Source organism: Phanerochaete carnosa (assembly GCF_000300595.1).
Source record: "Phanerochaete carnosa HHB-10118-sp unplaced genomic scaffold PHACAscaffold_6, whole genome shotgun sequence".
NCBI lineage: Eukaryota > Fungi > Basidiomycota > Agaricomycetes > Polyporales > Phanerochaetaceae > Phanerochaete > Phanerochaete carnosa.
Window position 1 is genome coordinate 837,967 of NW_006767633.1, and position 17,118 is coordinate 855,084.

Consider the following 17,118-nt stretch of genomic DNA (forward strand, 5'->3'; position numbering starts at 1 on the left):
GAACAACGTGGGGCTCTGCGCCTGGACGCTCAAGCACAGCGGCTCGGGCGTCGGGACCAAGAAGCACTCGCACGGCTCGATCTTGAGGACGCCGCGCTTCAGCGGGGCGGGCACCATCTCCTCGATCATGCGCTTGCACTTCTCGAAGCGGTAGGGGTACGCCGCATCCGAGCTGGACGGGTGCTGGAGTACGAATTCGAGGGCCTCGAGGCGCGGGAAACGCTCCATGTATGCGAGGTCTGCGTCGACGAGCCCCGCGCAGGCGTCCGCAAAGCTATCCGGGAGCGTCGAGGTCAGGTAGACGCAGACGTAGATGCGCCGCACCGTGTCGGGCAGCTTGGAGAGCGCGACGAGGATGTACTGCCAGAGGCGGTCGGGCGGGTAGCAGGGCGTGCGGAGCTCGAAGGTCTCGAGGTTGGGACACGAGGACAGATAGAGGGACGTGAATGTCTCCTTTGCGCCTGGAAAACGTGTCAGCTAATGGTATCAAGCATGATGATGTGTGCTTACCGAGGCGAGCTAGCGCAAGGTACGCAGACATGTCTAGCTGGTAGTGAAGGATGGAATGCGCTCTCATAGAGACGAAGTGGGACACAGCCTCGATGTCTCCGGGCTTGATTCGCGCCCTGAACGAATGCAGGCCATTCAACCTGCAGACGCGGTCCAACATGTTGTACGCCATGGACGAGCGGACGTTGTCCAGGGCGTCGGGGTCAGCGACGATGCTGCCGATGCGAAGTCTCGGGGGAAACTGCAGCTGGAGGAAGCTGTCTTCGACATGGGGCAGCGGTGCGTCGCAACCGTCGATCTCGAAGCGTGGGGTGTCGAAGCAGAGCACCTTGATCTCGGAAAAGAAGGAGAGGATGTCGAGGATGTCCTGCGCGTAAATGCCGTGGTGAATCTGCCCGGGGTCCTGGAACCGCGATGAGGTGACGCGCTGGAGCACAAGCTTCTCCAGCTCCCGGCACACTCCGGCCTCACGGATCAGCGACAGACTCTCGGGTCCGTCACGATGTGAGTCCCAAAGCAGATCATAGAGGAACAGGCGGCGGAGCGCCGGCATCTGTGCGAGGGATTGCAGGTTCCTGGGTCCGAGGCAAAGCTCGCGCAGCTCGGTGGCGTTGTACTTGCCGAACCACGAGCCTTCTCCATGGACGCGAAGCTCTCGTACGTAGTGGCGTATACGCGGCGACCGCTGGGTCTGGGCTAAAAACGCCTCGAGACCCTTCTCCGACGTAACTCCCAGCAAGATGACGCTCTCTAGGAGGTGGTATTGACCAGAATTGCGCCACGTGCGGGATACCAGGGAGCAGGCGATGAGGCTCGCCTTGTCGTCGTGGAGGTGGTCGATAACCATGTCGACGAGTTCATTGTAGAAGCGCGTGTCGCTCAGAGATGCTTCCATACCGACGCGACACGGGAGAGGAAAAGCAACGAGGGGTAGCACAGGTTGGAGAGGAAGGGTATTATAGGACAGATACTTGATTTACGCGCCTGCGACGTACAATCCCCTTCCAAGTATCGCGCGTTCGCAAATATGCGGAAGCGCAGTGCGTGCTCCCGTCTGCCGATTAGCAACGGGAAGCGCTGTCAAGTCCGGACAGCCTGCGATAATGTCGGTAGTATGTGCATTTTTTGGCTGCTTCCGATCTCAACGTGTACTCTACTTCGAATGACATTGCATGCACGGTTTGGTGCGCAGTCCGTAGGGCTAGCTGCATACATGCTAGCGAGTCGCTCGCTGTCGACGGTCGCTTGAGCATGTTTGCATAATTGATAAATTACGTACATTGTGAGCAGGATGAGACGAGGCGTGATACCTTGCGAGCCAAGGCCGTGAGTGAAGTGGGCGGCGACCCGGGGTATGTATAGACACCGCCGTTACATGAACCTGCTTGACAGCGAAAACATGTCCTAGAGGATGACATTGACAGGCAGACGGAAAGTAAATAAGATTGAGGCAGACATGCCTGGGGTCGAACGAAAGCCGATCCTGTCAACGGGATCGTCGGTGAGAGGAAACGTGAGAAGGCCAAGAAAGGCCAGTCGCAGGTTTATGTACAGTCGCGATCGATTGATCCGCCACCATAATAGCGCATCAAGACCCTGGTGGCGGGGCGCCGGCGGGGAGGGTACAGGTATTGCTGCAGTAACCGCGACTTACAACGATGTACGTGCTCTCCGCCTTCAGTCGCTCTATTCAGAATGGGAAAGGAACTCATGCTCACAACGATCTCCCATTCCCACACATTGTCGACAGTGTAGACGGTCTTGTTGAACGCGGGGTAGATAGCAGAGTGTATCTCTTGCGAAGAGCGGCCTGAGTACAAGAAGTCACCCTCGGAACTCAAGACCCAATATTAAAGAGAATTATGGGCGGCTTTCTGACACACTGCTTTGCCACGAAGATCCCCCGCAGCCTGACCCCCTCTCAGCTGGTGTCTACAGTGACAGCGGAGGCAGTAGAGATAGTAATGGAGAGCAGCGAGTATGGCACCCGAGGGTGATATATTTTGCCATTCGTATGAAGCCTGCTGTGGGTAAGCATGCTCTGTCAAAACATCAAGATAAATATAAGATATACACAACACAAACGAGGCTACAAGAGATCTTGTCCTGCAAGTATACAGTGATATTGTGCGTACAACAACGCTCAAAAAATTGCCAATTTCATGTTATCCATCCAATTTCCCATCTTATGCACCTTGTCGGCACCTGACTATGAGCTGCTGCCGTATACGCTTTTTGCGTTGCCGGCAAAAACGGCATCGATGTCCTCCTGCTCGAGGCCCAGCTCGGCGAAGGACTCGCGCGCAAGCTCGTACCAATCGCCAGCGTTTGATTGTGCGCGTGAGGACGGCGATGGCGAGGATCCAAAGAGGATCCGCTGGTACCCAAGCGCCTCAAGTGCAGGACCAACTGCACATGACACACCGTTAGCGGAGCTGGCTGGTCTCTCAAACAAATGTGGCACGCACTGTACATCTTAATGCGCCTCTTCCACTCCTTCTTGTCGAGCGTGTCCGCCGTCCGGGGCCCGCCCTCCGGCGCGCCGGGCGTCGGCGAGCCCCACACGGGCGGGGTGAACTTGACCGAGAGATTGGCGTAAAGCGAAAGCGCGGCGGTCTGCGCCTGGTAGTCCTGGTACGTGGAGTGCGTGAGCAGCTTCACTATGGGCAGTGTCAGATCATCGGGCGGCGGCAAAATGTTGGCTGAAACGGCAGGCCGGTCAGCGGGCCGCTCGGGAGAAAATACGATACATGCAACGCACAGAGGATGATCTTGCCCCTGTGTGAGGTCGGGATGGCCTTCACCAGGAATTCTTCAAGATCTTCCCAGGCGCCCTCGCCCGCTCGAAGGTTCGTCTCGATGTCAACATCGACTATGAAGCCCTTCTCGAGCGCCCATTGGAGAGCCTCGACGGACTTCGGTGTGTAACGCGTGTACACAGTGGACAGCACAATGGTGGGGCCTGATGTGTTTGGGGCCTGAAGATACGCTGGGGGATCGGAGGGTGCGCCTTGGTCCAACGAAAATGGTACGAGAATCGCCAAAATTGGTGGCTGAGTACCACTGGAGCGCAGCCTGGCAGCACTTCAGCATGATATCTTATATCGCCAAGGCAACAGACACGTACGATGCTATTGCCGCCTCGACCTCCGATGAGCCGGTGCCGCTCAGTGATACGACGACGCCAGCAGCCTTGCTACCAAGCACTTGGCTTGTCTCTTGCGACCACTTGCTCAGATCGCCGCCTGGCGCGACAACATGAGCGTCCACGACCTCCTTGGGGTGCATCGTGCTAGGGTCTGGCTGCAGCGGAAAGCCGTTCGTGGTCCCTGAAGGAGGGGGAGTGAAGACGGACATGGGCAGCTTTGGAGGTGCCTTTGGTCCCTTGCGGCGCGCACCAAAGCCGGGCGATGGAGGAATTGGCGACAATTCTGAACTCATTTCTGCAGATTGAACGTGTCGTAGGGAACAGAGGCTTCAGGGAGGGGAGAGATCTAAGTCTACAGTAGCTGAAGGGAGGGGGAATACTTGTAGTAGTATCACAAGGATGTCACTTTTGAAGCTGCAGCGCGGAGTTCGATTGACGCCCATTTGCGAGATCTCATCTTTGATGGCGGAAGTGACATGCCTTCGGTTCGTTATGGTAATTCTCCTCGCTAACATCCTCCCGCCTGGACGCAGTGCAGCCGTGTTCGCACAGGAACTGTTGTCATCTACACTGCTTTGCCGACTCCTCCGACATGAGCGAGATGCTCCGCGAGGAGAACCTGGGCGACCACCAGGCAAATATTACTCGTTTCTCACAAGTCTGGAGTGTCGTCCAGAGGACGCACTGCCCCCCTGCGCGGAACGCTAGCGGGTTCGGCTCGGCCGGCCTTCTGCCTCGTTACGCTTTCTACTTCGCCCTGCTGCTCCAGTCAAGAGCATGGTTGTCGCCCAGCAGTATCAAGGAGCCTAGCGACCTCTCGACGTTCTCGTGTGTTTCATCGCTGTATCCTATATTTCCAGGCACGCAGTATATGCCATTGCCTAACACTGTGATGTCCTATGAATCTCTACATTCCACAAGGCTACGCTACGCAGTATAACCTTATATCCTGCTTTCTCAAGATCTGTATCACAAAGGAAATGTGATTTAACATGATACGATTAGGTTTACGAACACAGCATGCGATGCGGGACCCTATCGGACACTACGCCATCACATCATGGGATGATTCTTGCGGCTAGGGCTATGCCAAGGAGTTAAGTAGATGTGGCAAGAGCGACAACTCGTTCGTCGATCACTGTTCTTCGATCGCTTTTCTCGGACGCATCTGTTAAACAGCACTGAACAACTTCTAGATTTCGATCGAGCATAGTCTCATGGCCTTGATTTTCCGTATATCGTGCAAGAATGCAAAACTGCTCGGTTGTTGGACGGAAGCCATCACGACCTTCATCAATCATGTGCACGACTGCGAACTACAGCTTCATATTCATGTGCTTCAAAGAGGCGGTGTATCGATGAAAGACTCGGCGGTAAACCATGCCGGGAAACGAGGCCCAGTCCACGGGTCTGCTTTCTCCGCCAGGACACGGATCTCCTGGAGCTCCTCCTCCGTGAGCGACACCTTCCATGAGCCGAGGTTCTCCTCAAGATACTGCAATATAATCAGGGACCTGCTGTTCCATCAAGTACCGTAGCAGCCACTCACCTTGACCGTCTTCGTACCTGGTATCGGGATGACCTCGTTGCCCTGGCCAAGGAGCCACGCAAGCGCGACCTGTCCTGCTGTCGCACTATGGCGCTCGCCGATTGCCTTGAGACCGTCAGCGAGTCTGATGACATTTGGGAAGTTTTCTTTCGAGAACCTATACGACACTGGTCATTAATGGCAGTGTAGCAATCGACGACATAGGTTTGACCTTGGGAACAATCTCCGGTTATCGGTCTCCGCAAAGTCGTCAGGGCTCCTCTATACTCTAGAAGTCAGTATTTGAATCGCACGACCAAATGCTGTACAGGCGTACGTATTGGCCGGTCAGCAAGCCTTTGCCTAGGGGCGCGAATGGGACAACAGCGGCACCCAGTTCCCGACAAGTATCGAGTAGCCCATTCCGTTCGATGATGAGCTCGGCGAGAGAGTACTCCGTCTGGACGGCAGAGATCGGGTGCGTGGCGTTCGCACGGCGGAGAGTGTCAGCTGAGCATTCGCAGATGCCGACGTACTTGATCTTTCCTGCCCTGTCAACGACTCCAGTAAGACTTGCTGCGCCATTGCTACGCTCTGTCAAACTCACTTGACGTATTCCGCGATAGCCGCAATGGACTTCTCTATGGGGACAGTGGCATCCGGGCGATGGAGATAGTACAGGTCAATAGTGTTCACGCCCAGGCGGGCGAACGACTTCTCGATAGCGCTCTTGATGTACTCGGGCTCTGCGTTTACAGGCCTGCCGGACTGAAAGAAGAACCCGCCCTTGGTTGCAAGGAATATCTCGTTGCGCTTGCCTGTGCGCTTGAACCTGCGCGTACACGTAAGCTATATGTGCTGCGGGCCCTGCGGACCCACACGTGCGACGCACCACTTGGCGAGCAGCTCCTCGTTGTCGCCGTACACGTCTGCGGTGTCTCAGAACGTGCACCCGCTCGCGTAGAGCGCGTCGAGGAACGCTAGGCGCTCCTCGTCCGGCGGCGTGGGCCCGTACGCGGTGGAGAGGCCCATACCGCCCCAGCCTATGGCCGCCACCTCACTGTTGCCGAGCTTTCTGGTGGGCAGAGGCATCTTTCTCTTTGTCACGTCTGACGAGTCTAGAAGAGGATGCTGGAGAGATAGCTGGTATGTCCGTCCTCGAGCTGCTGAAAATCTACGGATTTATACCCGCTCGAGGTTGCACGGCTCGCCGTCGCATGTCATTCTCGATGAGCAGAGTGCCAGGCGGCGACACACTCGAGGACGCGATGCCGGTGAGACGCGTAGGCTTCCGATGCGTCAATTGGTGCGCACTGCGGAGTTTCGGTCTCGGACGGCATCCGAGTCGGTCGAGAGCAGTCCAAAGCGAATCGGAATCGCTATTCTTGAGAAGCCAGAACCTCCGGTCATCACACGGTTCCTAGCGTTACGTTTTCTGGAAGTGAAGCGCAAGGTGAGCCTTCTATCGTTACATCGCGATGCTTCGAGTCCAATAGCAGAATATACCGACCTGTCGGCAAATAGACCTCTACAGTACTGGTTGGGATCTGTATAGCAGCTGGTCACTTGTCGTCGTATGAACTTCCAGAAGATCTTAAGAAGCCTTCGAATTTGTGGCGATCGTGAGTAAAGAATTTCGAAGCTACTACTTATCCTAAAGGGAGAGTGCGCACTTTTCAAAAAGTGCGAACCCTCCCAATTTCATAAATATCTCGCGGGCAAAGGCAATGAGGCAGAGAGTGTAAACGAATTGCTCGAGTGCTGGCATCCAACAGGCGAAGTTTTTCACTCGAGTCGCCGATTGCTTGTCAATGCTCGTGATCGGAGTTTGATAATTCACAGCTGAGCTCACTGCCGAGTGATGGCCGGCATTGCTGCATGACAAATGCGCTTTTGTCACTCCAGGGTAAGCCGCTTTCGTCAACGCACTACTTTCACCCAGATTTTTTTTTTCGACCTACGTTTCAAATGCTACACTACTCGAGAAAAGTGAGCGAGAGATATGGAAGGCTGCTCAATGGAAACGAACGATTTCCCGTCAGGATGGCGCTGACTTCGCCGCTGCTCCCTGACCCTTCGAATGGTTCTGAACGTGGCGAGGTCCAATGCACGGTATCTAGACTAAATATATACTTTTTAGACCTTGTTGTACTTATGGAGACTGGCGTGCTTGAGCTCAGGCTCTCCAAGCTTCCTCAGCTCCGTTATCAATTCGAGACACGGCTGGTTGCTGGAAACTACAGTGTTGAACCGCTGAAGTGCAAAATTCAGCGCCGTCTCGTTCTCCACTCGGAAGCTAAGATACGCACCTCCAAGCTGTGCCAGCCGATGATGACCGAGAGCTTCCTCTCTCCCTCAACAACCTCGCCAAGACCACCAAGGAAGACCTCGCTTGGTGCGCCCGAGTGGAACAGATTAATGAGCGTTTTAACCTTACCCTGGAATGCACTGAGGTCAGCACCCTCAGAGACGGTCCACTGCGCGATCTCCGTCACGGGCGCGTCGAACGCGGGCTGGATGTCCATCGGGAAGCGGACGTGGTACAGACCGAGGGGCTTCTCGATGGCGAGCTGGAGGGCGACATCGAGTTTCGGATACTCTTCCTTGTCATTCATGTAGACGAGATGATGGTCGAGCGTCTCCCAGACTACGGGGACACCATTAATCTGCGAAAGAGTGATGCAAAGGGAAGGAATTCACAGATGACAAGGTAGAGGAGCGACGAGTCCTGGATCTGGAGACCATGCCAGATGCTGCATGAGATGGCCTGGTCAGGATTCGAGTGTAGTGGCTGGCGTAGTACGGACGTGCCTAATGCAGCCGGAGATGCCTTGAAGCAGCTTTAGAGCTGGAAGGATGACGGTGGGATCCTTCTTGTATGCTTCGCTCGCGGTGAAAGTGGCAATTTCAACTGCAGGCACGGTCATCTCGAGGTTGTAGAGCGAAGGCGATGGTGAAGTTAGGAGAATAGGAGCTTGTGGGGTCGTTTGTATGAAGATTCTACGAACATTACATATAATGTCGACGAGATGGCTGTGAAGCTGATCATCAATACCTGCCGAGACACACTCGAATCTTCTATGACTTGAGCTACAGCGTGGAAGCTCGTATGCGTACTTCGCCAGAGGATCGCTCAGCATCGGAGAACGATGATTCGGCCAGGACTGGGCGTTTAGAGCCTGCTGCTGCGGATCTCTAAATGTCCCCGCTAGCACGCCACCGAAACTGAGTAATCCGCCACTTGTCGAGCGTGTGGTCAAGGTATGAGATGTCAGCCGCCGAGCCTGACCCGCGAGCGTCGCGACGGCGCGCTGCTGGAGTAGTATACCTCATGCCAGAGGTCGGAAGGTGCCACGCAGATTGACGGCTGGCATGAGCCTGAGATAAAGGAAAATTAGATATTGAAACAGCCGAACATGTGCACGTGCACAGCGAGAGGCGGCGGCAGTTCCCTCAGTCAGTATGTGCGAATCGACGCGGTAACGGGGATGGTGGACGAGCTCTCCTAGACAGCGAGGGTCCTCAAACGTCGGGGGGAGGGAGGTTCGGGGTCGGGCCCAGGACGGTCCTTGCACTCGGTAATCACGGCAGTTACGATTCACCTTTAAGCAAAAAGACACGGCGCTACAGAGCGCCACGCGGGTCGAATACTCAGCTTGTTCTGACCCTCAGGTCTCACGATCAAATGTAATACACACAAGAACGACCAGTTACCGTTTGAAAAATGCTCATGCGCAGGGTTACGAAATGACCCGCGGAAATTCAGCATGACCAACTCGTTTTCAGTAATGGCCTTCTCTGGACCTGTCACCATTCTATTCGCTTAGTCAAGCGGTAGGACTCTGGTAAAAGCATCTTGATGTTCGCGTTTGCTTCCTTGTTCCCTTGTATGAAAGTAAAACCAGCGAGTAACGGGTTTTGTTTCGCATCGAGCCCGTAAACTAAGGCCCCGAATTGAGTAGACAACACCAAACATATTTGAAGATCCTCCTCTACATCGCCAAAATCGAAGATCCCGGGCCTATCCATGTTCGTCGCGTTGATCATCTCCAAGCTCCTGTATGGAGCGCATCAGGCGCCGCCGTAGCCGTGCCTTATTTAGATGTGATGCGCCGCCGTGAGTCTTGACGCCCGTTTAGTAGCGAGTGACACAACGGGCAAAACCCGCATCCAGTTCCGCGCGAGGTGCGACTGGACATCATCTCCAGTAGCGCATCCAGTACCACATCCAGTACCGCATCCAGTCGCGCAATCAGTAGGCGTGCTCAATTTTAAAGTGGATGGGATGGGATGGGATGGTTTCGAGCCAGCACACGGTGGCTGTAGCTTTCCCGCTGATGGCGTAGATTAGCCGTGAGACATAAGTCAGAAATAGATCTGTTCCTAACCCGCCATCCCGCCCTCGAGTTCCGCCCTCGAGTCCCGCCCGCTTCCAAAACAAGTAAGTGTATCTGTACGAGACAAATAGAGACTGTTCACAATGACCGTGAGGTAGAGGGGACAGTTCGCGTAATGCACTGTCCATTATGCAATGGAGGGAGAAAAATCGGCCAATATCACAGAGCGGTGCCTTGAGGAGGTTCCATGATGCCGGCATGTGCCTATAGGCCATGACAGGCTGCGGGCACGAGCACACAAGTTGCACGAAGGGCTCGTGACGACAACAGTGATCTCAAGGACCTCGAGTGTTGACTCCAATAACATTCAAGCCTTCATGCAATTAGCTCTAGGAGAAATCATGTAACCCTTAGCTCACTTGCTAATAATTGCCATGGGCCCTACAACCACATGCTGAAATACACCAATTAGTTCAAGATATTTGCTTGTCTCAACAGGAATTTCTGGTACAGAAACCAGTATATAACCCGCATTCTAGCGCACTTTACGCTAGAGACAGCGCCGGGCACTTTACCAGGCAGTTGGCCACCAGGTGCTCGACCCCCCTCTCCCGCCTCTATTTGCTTTGTACAAATACATTTACTTGTTTTGGAAGCGAGCGGGACTCAAGGGCGGGATGGCGGGTTAGGAACAGATCTATTTCTGACTTATGTCTCACGGCTAATCTACGCCATCAGCGGGAAAGCTACAGCCACCGTGTGCTGGCTCGAAACCATCCCATCCCATCCCATCCACTTTAGAATTGAGCACGCCTAGTCGTGGGAATTACTGTCGTGATTGGCTGAACCCCTCCAGAAAGGCAGTGTCAAGTACTAAAAATAGAAGTGATGCGCCGCCTCAGTGCCCGATGCTGTCCACCCTTGAGGTTGTGTCAGTGTCCAAAGCAATTCTCAGATTATTTCTCAGGTGCCGGCTGAACAGCGGCACAGCGTGATGGCGTGATGGGAGACAAGCAATATTCCGCGCGCATTCTCAAGGCTACCTGCCAGATTGAGAGACTTTCATGCGACTTCGAGTGCGCTGGCTGCTGAATTCGCAGGGGCTAGCGCCCCTCCGCTCGTGACTGTGGCCGTTAGTTAAATGAAGGGAACGTCCGACCCTTCCTCGCCATAGCTCTTTGCTCGCCGAGGATGTGGTCCCGGAAATCGCCGCGCTGCTCACTGCGCGCTGAGCGCTGGGCGCATGCATCATATGATCCCATGCAAGGGCGACGCGATTAGATTTGTGGCTTGCGACGCTATCAAATCTGTAGCCTTGACACAAGTTTCACGAGGACCAAAAATGTGTTATTTATGAATAAATATCTAGGCACCGCGGCAATTATTTCCACTGACACAAGGGTGGACAGCGTCGGGCACTGGGGCGGCGCATCACTTCTATTTTTAGTACTTGACACTGCCTTTCTGGAGGGGTTCAACCAATCACGACAGTAATTCCCACGACTGATTGCGCGACTGGATGCGGTACTGGATGTGGTACTGGAGATGATGTCCAGTCGCACCTCGCGCGGAACTGGATGCGGGTTTTGCCCGTTGTGTGAGCATGTATTGGGTTTGGCTATATTAGGAAATAGCACTACTATAAAAGAATGCGACGTATTATCCCCCGAATTTATTGCGTTTTACCCGCCTGTGCGAATTTGCTCACAATCAAGACCTAAAACTGATCACAATACTTACTTTTCCAGCCATACTCATGCATGAACAGGAAAGAAGATATGATACAGTACCCATTGGGATCATCTCAGCTCATGAGCATGCGTATAGCGCTATATCTAACGTGCACTTAATTTATTCCACTAATAAAGCAGGCGTTAAGCAGCATCCGCACAATCTAAAGTTTGGACATTGATAGAAGATATCTTAAGCGCATCACGCACTCACTTTGCAAATGTAGGAAAATATACAACCTCGGCCACATGGGTCTTATATTGGTGGATAGCAAATGCCACGCGTCTGCTTTCGTTAACATAGCTCCATGTCGTATCAAACACTAGTCCTTATTGTACTTGTGGAGATTGGCATGCTTGAGCTCAGACTCTCCAAGCTTCCTCAACTCCGTTATTAAATCAAGGCACGTCTGGTTGCTTTGGATCGCAGCGCCGAACCGCTGATACATAGGCTTCAGAGTTTCGTTTCGATCCATTCAGAAGCTAGGATACGCACCTCCAAGCTGTGCCAGCCAAGGACGACTGAGAGCTTTCTCTCTCCCTCAACAACCTCGCCAAGACCGCCAAGAAAGACCTCGTTCGGCGCGCCAGCGTGGGCCGCGTTAATGAGCGCCTTAACCTTCTCCTGGAATGCGCTGAGGTCAGCACCTTCAGAGACAGTCCACTGCGCGATCTCCGTCACGGGCGCATCGAGCGCGGGCTGGATGTCTATCGGGAAGCGGACGTGGTACAGGCCGAGAAGCTTCTCAATAGCAGGCTGCATGGCGATACCGAGCTTCGGATACTCTTCCTTGTCATTCATGTAGACAAGGTGATGATCGAGCGTCTCCCAGACTACGGGGACACCATTAACCTGCGAAGGAGTATTGCAAAGGGAATGGACTCACAGATGACGAGGTATAGGAGCGATGAGTCCTGTATCTGGAGACCATGCCAGATGCTGCATGAGATGATCTAGTCAGGACCCGATGGCAGTGACTGGCGAAGTGCAAACGTGCCTAACGCAGCCGGAGATACTTTGAAGCAGCTTTAGAGCTGGAAGGATGACGGTGGGATCCTTCTTGTATGCTTCGCTTGCGGTAAAGATGGCAACTTCAACTGCAGGCACGGTCATCTCGAGGTATGTAGAGTGAAGACGAGGGTGAAGCTAAGAGTATGGGAGTGTGTGTGGGCGGTTGCACGACTCGAACTAGTATTTAAATAAGACGGAGCCGGCTGGCCGGTCATCGGTGGTGTTGAGTCTGCTGAGATCCATTCGAATGATCCATGAGTGACAGCGTGGCAGCTTGTACGTCGTGAGTACTTCTTTGCCAGCTTGGAGTTCGAAACCTCAGCGCGGTGTGCCGTCTCCGGGGGCCACTGAGCGCTGAAGCGCCCGAAAAGCGCCCTATCGGACCGGTATCCCGATTGAACGCCTGGGACCCCGTAATACAGACTTGCCTGGCCTGTGTCTACATTTCATCTGCATCGGACACGACATGCATTGCGCTCGGCGCGCACAACGGTCTGCGTTCTCCGGGGTTCCCTCACTTGGACGCGCATTTAGATCCGTTACACCCCCCGACGGGGCTGTCCTCAGCGCTTGCAGTCGTGGGTGATCACGGCGAACGATAGGTCGACGAAGCAACAGGGTCTCGGTTCCGGGCTCGCAACGGCGACTGTGAGCCTCTGGACGCTCCCGCCAGCACGTCACCGGGGTTGAGTAGTCCGCCACTTGTCGCGGCCTGTCGGGCGAGGCACATTGGCGGCCACTGAGGTGCAAATGCTGGCTATCAAAATGTACGCATCGCGCTGCAGAAGTGCGCGCACGACAACTAGCTAGTGTCCGCTCATGCCCTACCAGGGACCTCTGGGTTCAGTCAAGTTCCCTATCTTCAGCTCGTGGCGGTAGCGAAGGAGCACGAGGTAAAAGACGCGGCGCCACCTGTTCTCTCAGATGCTCAGCATGTTCTGGCCCTCAGGCCTCAGGCCTCAAGCATCAAGATCAAATGAACCTCCATAGAGGGAAGATCAAATCACTTTGAAGCCTGCTCAAGCACAGCGTCGCGAAAACGGCCCGCGGTGACTCACTTTCGATAACGGCTTGCTCTGGCTTTTTCACTCTCTCGGGTTAGTGGCCGAGCCCGCGGTACGAGTGTGACGTTCGCATCGGCTTCCTTGTACAATGATCCATTTCCACGCGCACGTCTGGTAGACAATGTCTCCCAACAGCTACACGTCCCCTCATCTCCCTGGTATAAATGGTATAAATGCAAAAACTAGTCAGCGGTGGTTCTCATTTCGTCTCGAGCCCGTGAACCAAACACAGGGCCCTGAGTTAGAATAACGCCAAGCACATCTAATCATCCTCCTCAACATCACCAAACTCGAAGATTCCGAGTCTGTCCTTCTTCGCCGCGTTGATCGCCTCTTGCATCCGCTTTAGCACCTGCGGGTATGCCTGCAGGTACTTGCACCCCTTGCGGTCGATTGTCGCGAAGCCGTCTCGCAGAAGCTCCACGTTGATTGACGCGAGCGGGTCGGCACCGTGCTCTTCCAAGTCCATCAGCCGCAGGTGCCGTAGCGGACCCTCGCGGTAGTCCGTGTTTGCGACGAGCTTCCGGCTCTCACATAGCTGGCGGAAACGGTCCATCGCCTCGGTATGGTATTCGCTCTCAGACCCGACCAGCTTGATAAAGCTCAGGCGCGCATCATGCGCCTGGCCCGGCAACGCACGGAACCGTGCATCGAGTGGCCGAATGTTCGCGAACCCAACCGTGTCTTGGTTGCCGTAGTCGATGAATGTCAGCTCCGCCTCCTTCTTGACCGCCGACGCCCGCCGGACCTTGGCGCGGTACCACTGCCCATCGCTAAACTTGGCAGATACGAGGTCGCCGCTCTTCGGTGCGAAACCCGCCGTTGGGGCGATGGTCTTGTGGTGCAGCGAGAACTCGCGCATGAGCTTCTCGAGCGACGCGATGCCCTCGGTGTTCAGGATCTGCACGGAGAAGTTGAGGCCGTGTGGTCCGACGCGGACGTCGCTGATGATCACGTCCTGATATTCGGGCTTGAGCGCTCCGTCGTCCTGTTCTTGTGGGACCTGGGCAGCTTGCTCCGCCTCCTCGTCGTAGTCTCCCCACATCTACACCCGAGAGATCAGTCCTGAGCCAAAACGGGCGCGTCACTCGGGCTTACGTTGCGTTTCGCCTTCTTGGCCTCCTCCTCGGCGTCATACAACTGCCTTGACCAGGGAAGGCTGTCCGCGGAGTACGAGTGTACGCTTGCGAGGCCCTCGCGCACCAAGGTCACAGCGACGTTTTCTGTTTTGTTGAAGTGCAGCGCGCCAATGAAGCCGCCGGACTTGTCGACGTCGTGAATCTCAAATTCCGCGTCACGTTGCATGTACCGGCGGTACGAGAAGTCGTACGCTTCTTGACCGTAGGGCTCGGACTTTTCTGACGCGTTGCGAGCGGTGCGTGGCGCGCGGATACCTCCGAGGACGAGGGTTAGCACCTGGTTGTCCTTGGGGATGAGGATTCTGGATATCAATCAGCAGAGAGCCACTGGTTGTGATCATCGAACGTACTTGAAACGAGAGCCAGATGATACGTAGTCGACAACGCCTGCTATACGACCCTGGCGCTTGAAGCTGTTAACGAAAGGCGCAGCACGGTTGTGGCTCTGCAAGAGACATCATTTGAGCTACGCATGGAGATATATTCAGGAGGCAACATACCTCGGAGATGTTGAGTTGTTTTGGTGGCGGAAACTCTTTGCCAGAGTGCACGCCGCGTCCCTCCGCAGCAGCACTGTGTACTCTTCAACAATGCTTCGAGTGCCAAGAGTAGAGCGATACTCACGCTTGCTCAGCGGCCATCAGCTTGTCGTAATCTGGCGAGCGGTCCTCGTCGTCACGCTTATGGCGGAGCGCAGTCGCAAAACCCTTCTCGATGATTTGCTCGGCAATGTTCCTGCAAACAGCATGTCAAACGACGAGAAATACTGCACGTACTGCGTACTTACGCATTCTGGCTGCCATAGCGAACAGTTGCACATTCACGCTCCTCGAACTCGCCTTCGGCCGGGCGAATGAAGTCAACATGTACCTTGACGTGCTTGCCAGTGAGCTTCTTCCTCAAGAACTCGCGCGCTTCGAGGGCGTAATGCGCCTGTCGAGGGTCAGTTTGCCTTGAGAAACATAAGCACAGCTGCCGTCGCGTCAAAGATAGAGTACGCACTTCGGTGCACGCGTTGAACTGAGCTGTATTCTGCGCTCTTTGCTCGAATCGCGCTCCGCGACGGAGATCTGGTCTCCGCTCCATACGCGTGTCACGACGGCATCAAAAGTACGCGTGCTGCCGTTGGTAACCGGGCCGTTTGCCTTTGCGGCGGGTGCAGGTGCGTTCGCGTAGAGCTTCAGGCGCTTCTCTTTCGCGGCACGTTCTGCCTGTCGGAGACGTTCCATCCCGCCGCCCGCAGCGAGCATACCCGCGTGCCAGTCGACAACACGGGCAAGACCGTTCGCGACGAGGTGCTCTGCGATGTTGCCACCTTGCGCGTGCAGCGCTATGCATAGCCAGGTCATTACTGAACATACAGAACAGCGGAAGCGAACACACCAGTTCCGATGAAGATGCTCGCCGGTGCCGGTGCCGCGTTAGCAGAGCTTTGGAAGGGGGTCGCGGTAGCATTAGGCAATGACAGGAGCTGTACCGTGATCTGGCGTTGAAGAAGACGCGTCTCGGTGAAGAATTTGGCCTGAAAGTTCCAAGTCAGCGCCTGATCACGATGTGTTTTTAGACCTGCTGACCTCTTCCCCATAAGGTTCTGACGTCTCGTCCGGCTTGCTGGCAACACGAGGAGAGCGCACTCCTGCAAGAGTTATGTTGACGAGCTGATGATCGCCGTCTGGTAGGAGCAAGCGAACGCGTAGAGTCGAGCCGTCCTTGACCTGCTCAACGATACCGTCGACGGACTTGCCCTTCCACTCGGTGATGAAGCCCTGTGAGTCCTCGGGCATCATGTAGAGCACTTTGCGGGCCATGGGACCATGAGGGTTCCAGATGCCTTTACCGGCAGCTTTCGCCTCCGCTTCGAGGTCGCGCTTCTTGAGGTCGGCCTCGGTAGGCTCACGCTTCATCTCCTTAAGCTTGGCCCAGCCGGCTTTGAGAAGTTGCGTTGTTATGTCAACACCCTGCATCTCTGCAGAACCAATGTCGCGGGGCGTGTCGTCGTTGGAGGGCAGCGAGTGGGCGACGGTGAACGTGACGGGCTTGCCCACGACTCGAGCGCGCAAGTATTCGCGTGCTTCGTATGCCCATGGCTGGAGGAACAGTAAAACCGAGGGGCACTAATATTGTAGAAACTAACGCACCTCGTCTTCGCGTGCCGAGCTTCCCATACGAGGTGCAGATATGTCTGCTAAATGCAAGACTCTGTCCAGAGTGAGTATATAGCGTTCATGCGAGTTTCAGCAACACGCACCGTTCCTTCGGGGGATTGCCTTGTGCTTCACGCAAAACAAGAGAGTCTCCAGAGATAACAGCTGATTACTCCACGACATTCAGTGTGCATGCATTACATGAAGTGGTGCCCTCGTACATTTGACCTCCTGCGAGGATTGGTCAATTATGAGGCTTAAAATGAGGATTTTTGCCAGGGAACGCACCATCTTTTGAGCCATGGCTTATTAGTGAGTCTGTAACCGAGATACGTGGGATGTAAGTGGTGGGAAGAGGGAGAAGGATGCGTGCCGGAGGTCGCGTGCAACGGGAAATCCAGACGTGTCATAGCTAATCCCAAAGAAGTAGGTAGTTCACACGCTCAACGGGCGTCTTGGTCACGCTCAGTAACTGTACTGATAATATCGGTAACAGTTTCTTACCA

At 54.8% G+C, this 17,118-nt stretch overlaps 6 protein-coding genes across 6 annotated transcripts; all 6 read right to left on the minus strand.

Annotated features, from left to right (window-relative positions):
* Nucleotides 1-26: 26 nt before the first annotated feature.
* Nucleotides 27-1,768, minus strand: PHACADRAFT_257704 (uncharacterized protein; the record flags this gene model as incomplete). The annotated part of the gene is made up of 2 exons (XM_007396731.1): nt 511-1,768; nt 27-461 (listed from the first exon to the last, which is right to left on the minus strand). Coding segments are annotated over exons 1-2 (980 nt in total), but the record flags the coding sequence as incomplete, so codon positions are not given.
* A 774-nt stretch (nt 1,769-2,542) lies between these two features.
* PHACADRAFT_257705 (uncharacterized protein) lies at nt 2,543-4,025 on the minus strand. The gene is made up of 4 exons (XM_007396732.1): nt 3,638-4,025; nt 3,272-3,585; nt 2,979-3,212; nt 2,543-2,919 (listed from the first exon to the last, which is right to left on the minus strand). Exons 1-4 carry the CDS (start codon nt 3,949-3,951, stop codon nt 2,720-2,722), a joined length of 1,062 nt encoding a protein of 353 aa, XP_007396794.1. The 5' UTR covers nt 3,952-4,025; the 3' UTR covers nt 2,543-2,719.
* Nucleotides 4,026-4,640: 615 nt separating this feature from the next.
* On the minus strand, nt 4,641-6,639 carry PHACADRAFT_209915 (uncharacterized protein). Its single transcript, XM_007396733.1, has 6 exons — nt 6,139-6,639; nt 5,794-6,018; nt 5,524-5,737; nt 5,419-5,468; nt 5,208-5,364; nt 4,641-5,153 (listed from the first exon to the last, which is right to left on the minus strand). Exons 1-6 carry the CDS (start codon nt 6,276-6,278, stop codon nt 4,998-5,000), a joined length of 942 nt encoding a protein of 313 aa, XP_007396795.1. The 5' UTR covers nt 6,279-6,639; the 3' UTR covers nt 4,641-4,997.
* A 683-nt stretch (nt 6,640-7,322) lies between these two features.
* PHACADRAFT_196527 (uncharacterized protein) lies at nt 7,323-8,113 on the minus strand (the record flags this gene model as incomplete). Its single annotated transcript, XM_007396734.1, has 4 exons — nt 7,323-7,439; nt 7,496-7,833; nt 7,887-7,920; nt 7,994-8,113. The coding sequence occupies 4 exons, from the start codon at nt 8,111-8,113 to the stop codon at nt 7,323-7,325; spliced, it is 609 nt and encodes a 202-aa protein (XP_007396796.1).
* Nucleotides 8,114-11,342: 3,229 nt separating this feature from the next.
* Nucleotides 11,343-12,481, minus strand: PHACADRAFT_174597 (uncharacterized protein). The gene is made up of 4 exons (XM_007396735.1): nt 12,252-12,481; nt 12,141-12,193; nt 11,750-12,087; nt 11,343-11,693 (listed from the first exon to the last, which is right to left on the minus strand). Exons 1-4 carry the CDS (start codon nt 12,365-12,367, stop codon nt 11,577-11,579), a joined length of 624 nt encoding a protein of 207 aa, XP_007396797.1. The 5' UTR covers nt 12,368-12,481; the 3' UTR covers nt 11,343-11,576.
* A 725-nt stretch (nt 12,482-13,206) lies between these two features.
* Nucleotides 13,207-16,922, minus strand: PHACADRAFT_122832 (uncharacterized protein). Its single transcript, XM_007396736.1, has 13 exons — nt 16,901-16,922; nt 16,834-16,843; nt 16,717-16,777; nt 16,607-16,667; nt 16,043-16,555; nt 15,852-15,990; nt 15,471-15,798; nt 15,256-15,420; nt 15,093-15,203; nt 14,969-15,041; nt 14,819-14,913; nt 14,428-14,770; nt 13,207-14,374 (listed from the first exon to the last, which is right to left on the minus strand). The coding sequence occupies exons 1-13, from the start codon at nt 16,913-16,915 to the stop codon at nt 13,592-13,594; spliced, it is 2,697 nt and encodes an 898-aa protein (XP_007396798.1). The 5' UTR covers nt 16,916-16,922; the 3' UTR covers nt 13,207-13,591.
* Between the last annotated feature and the right edge of the window lie 196 nt (nt 16,923-17,118).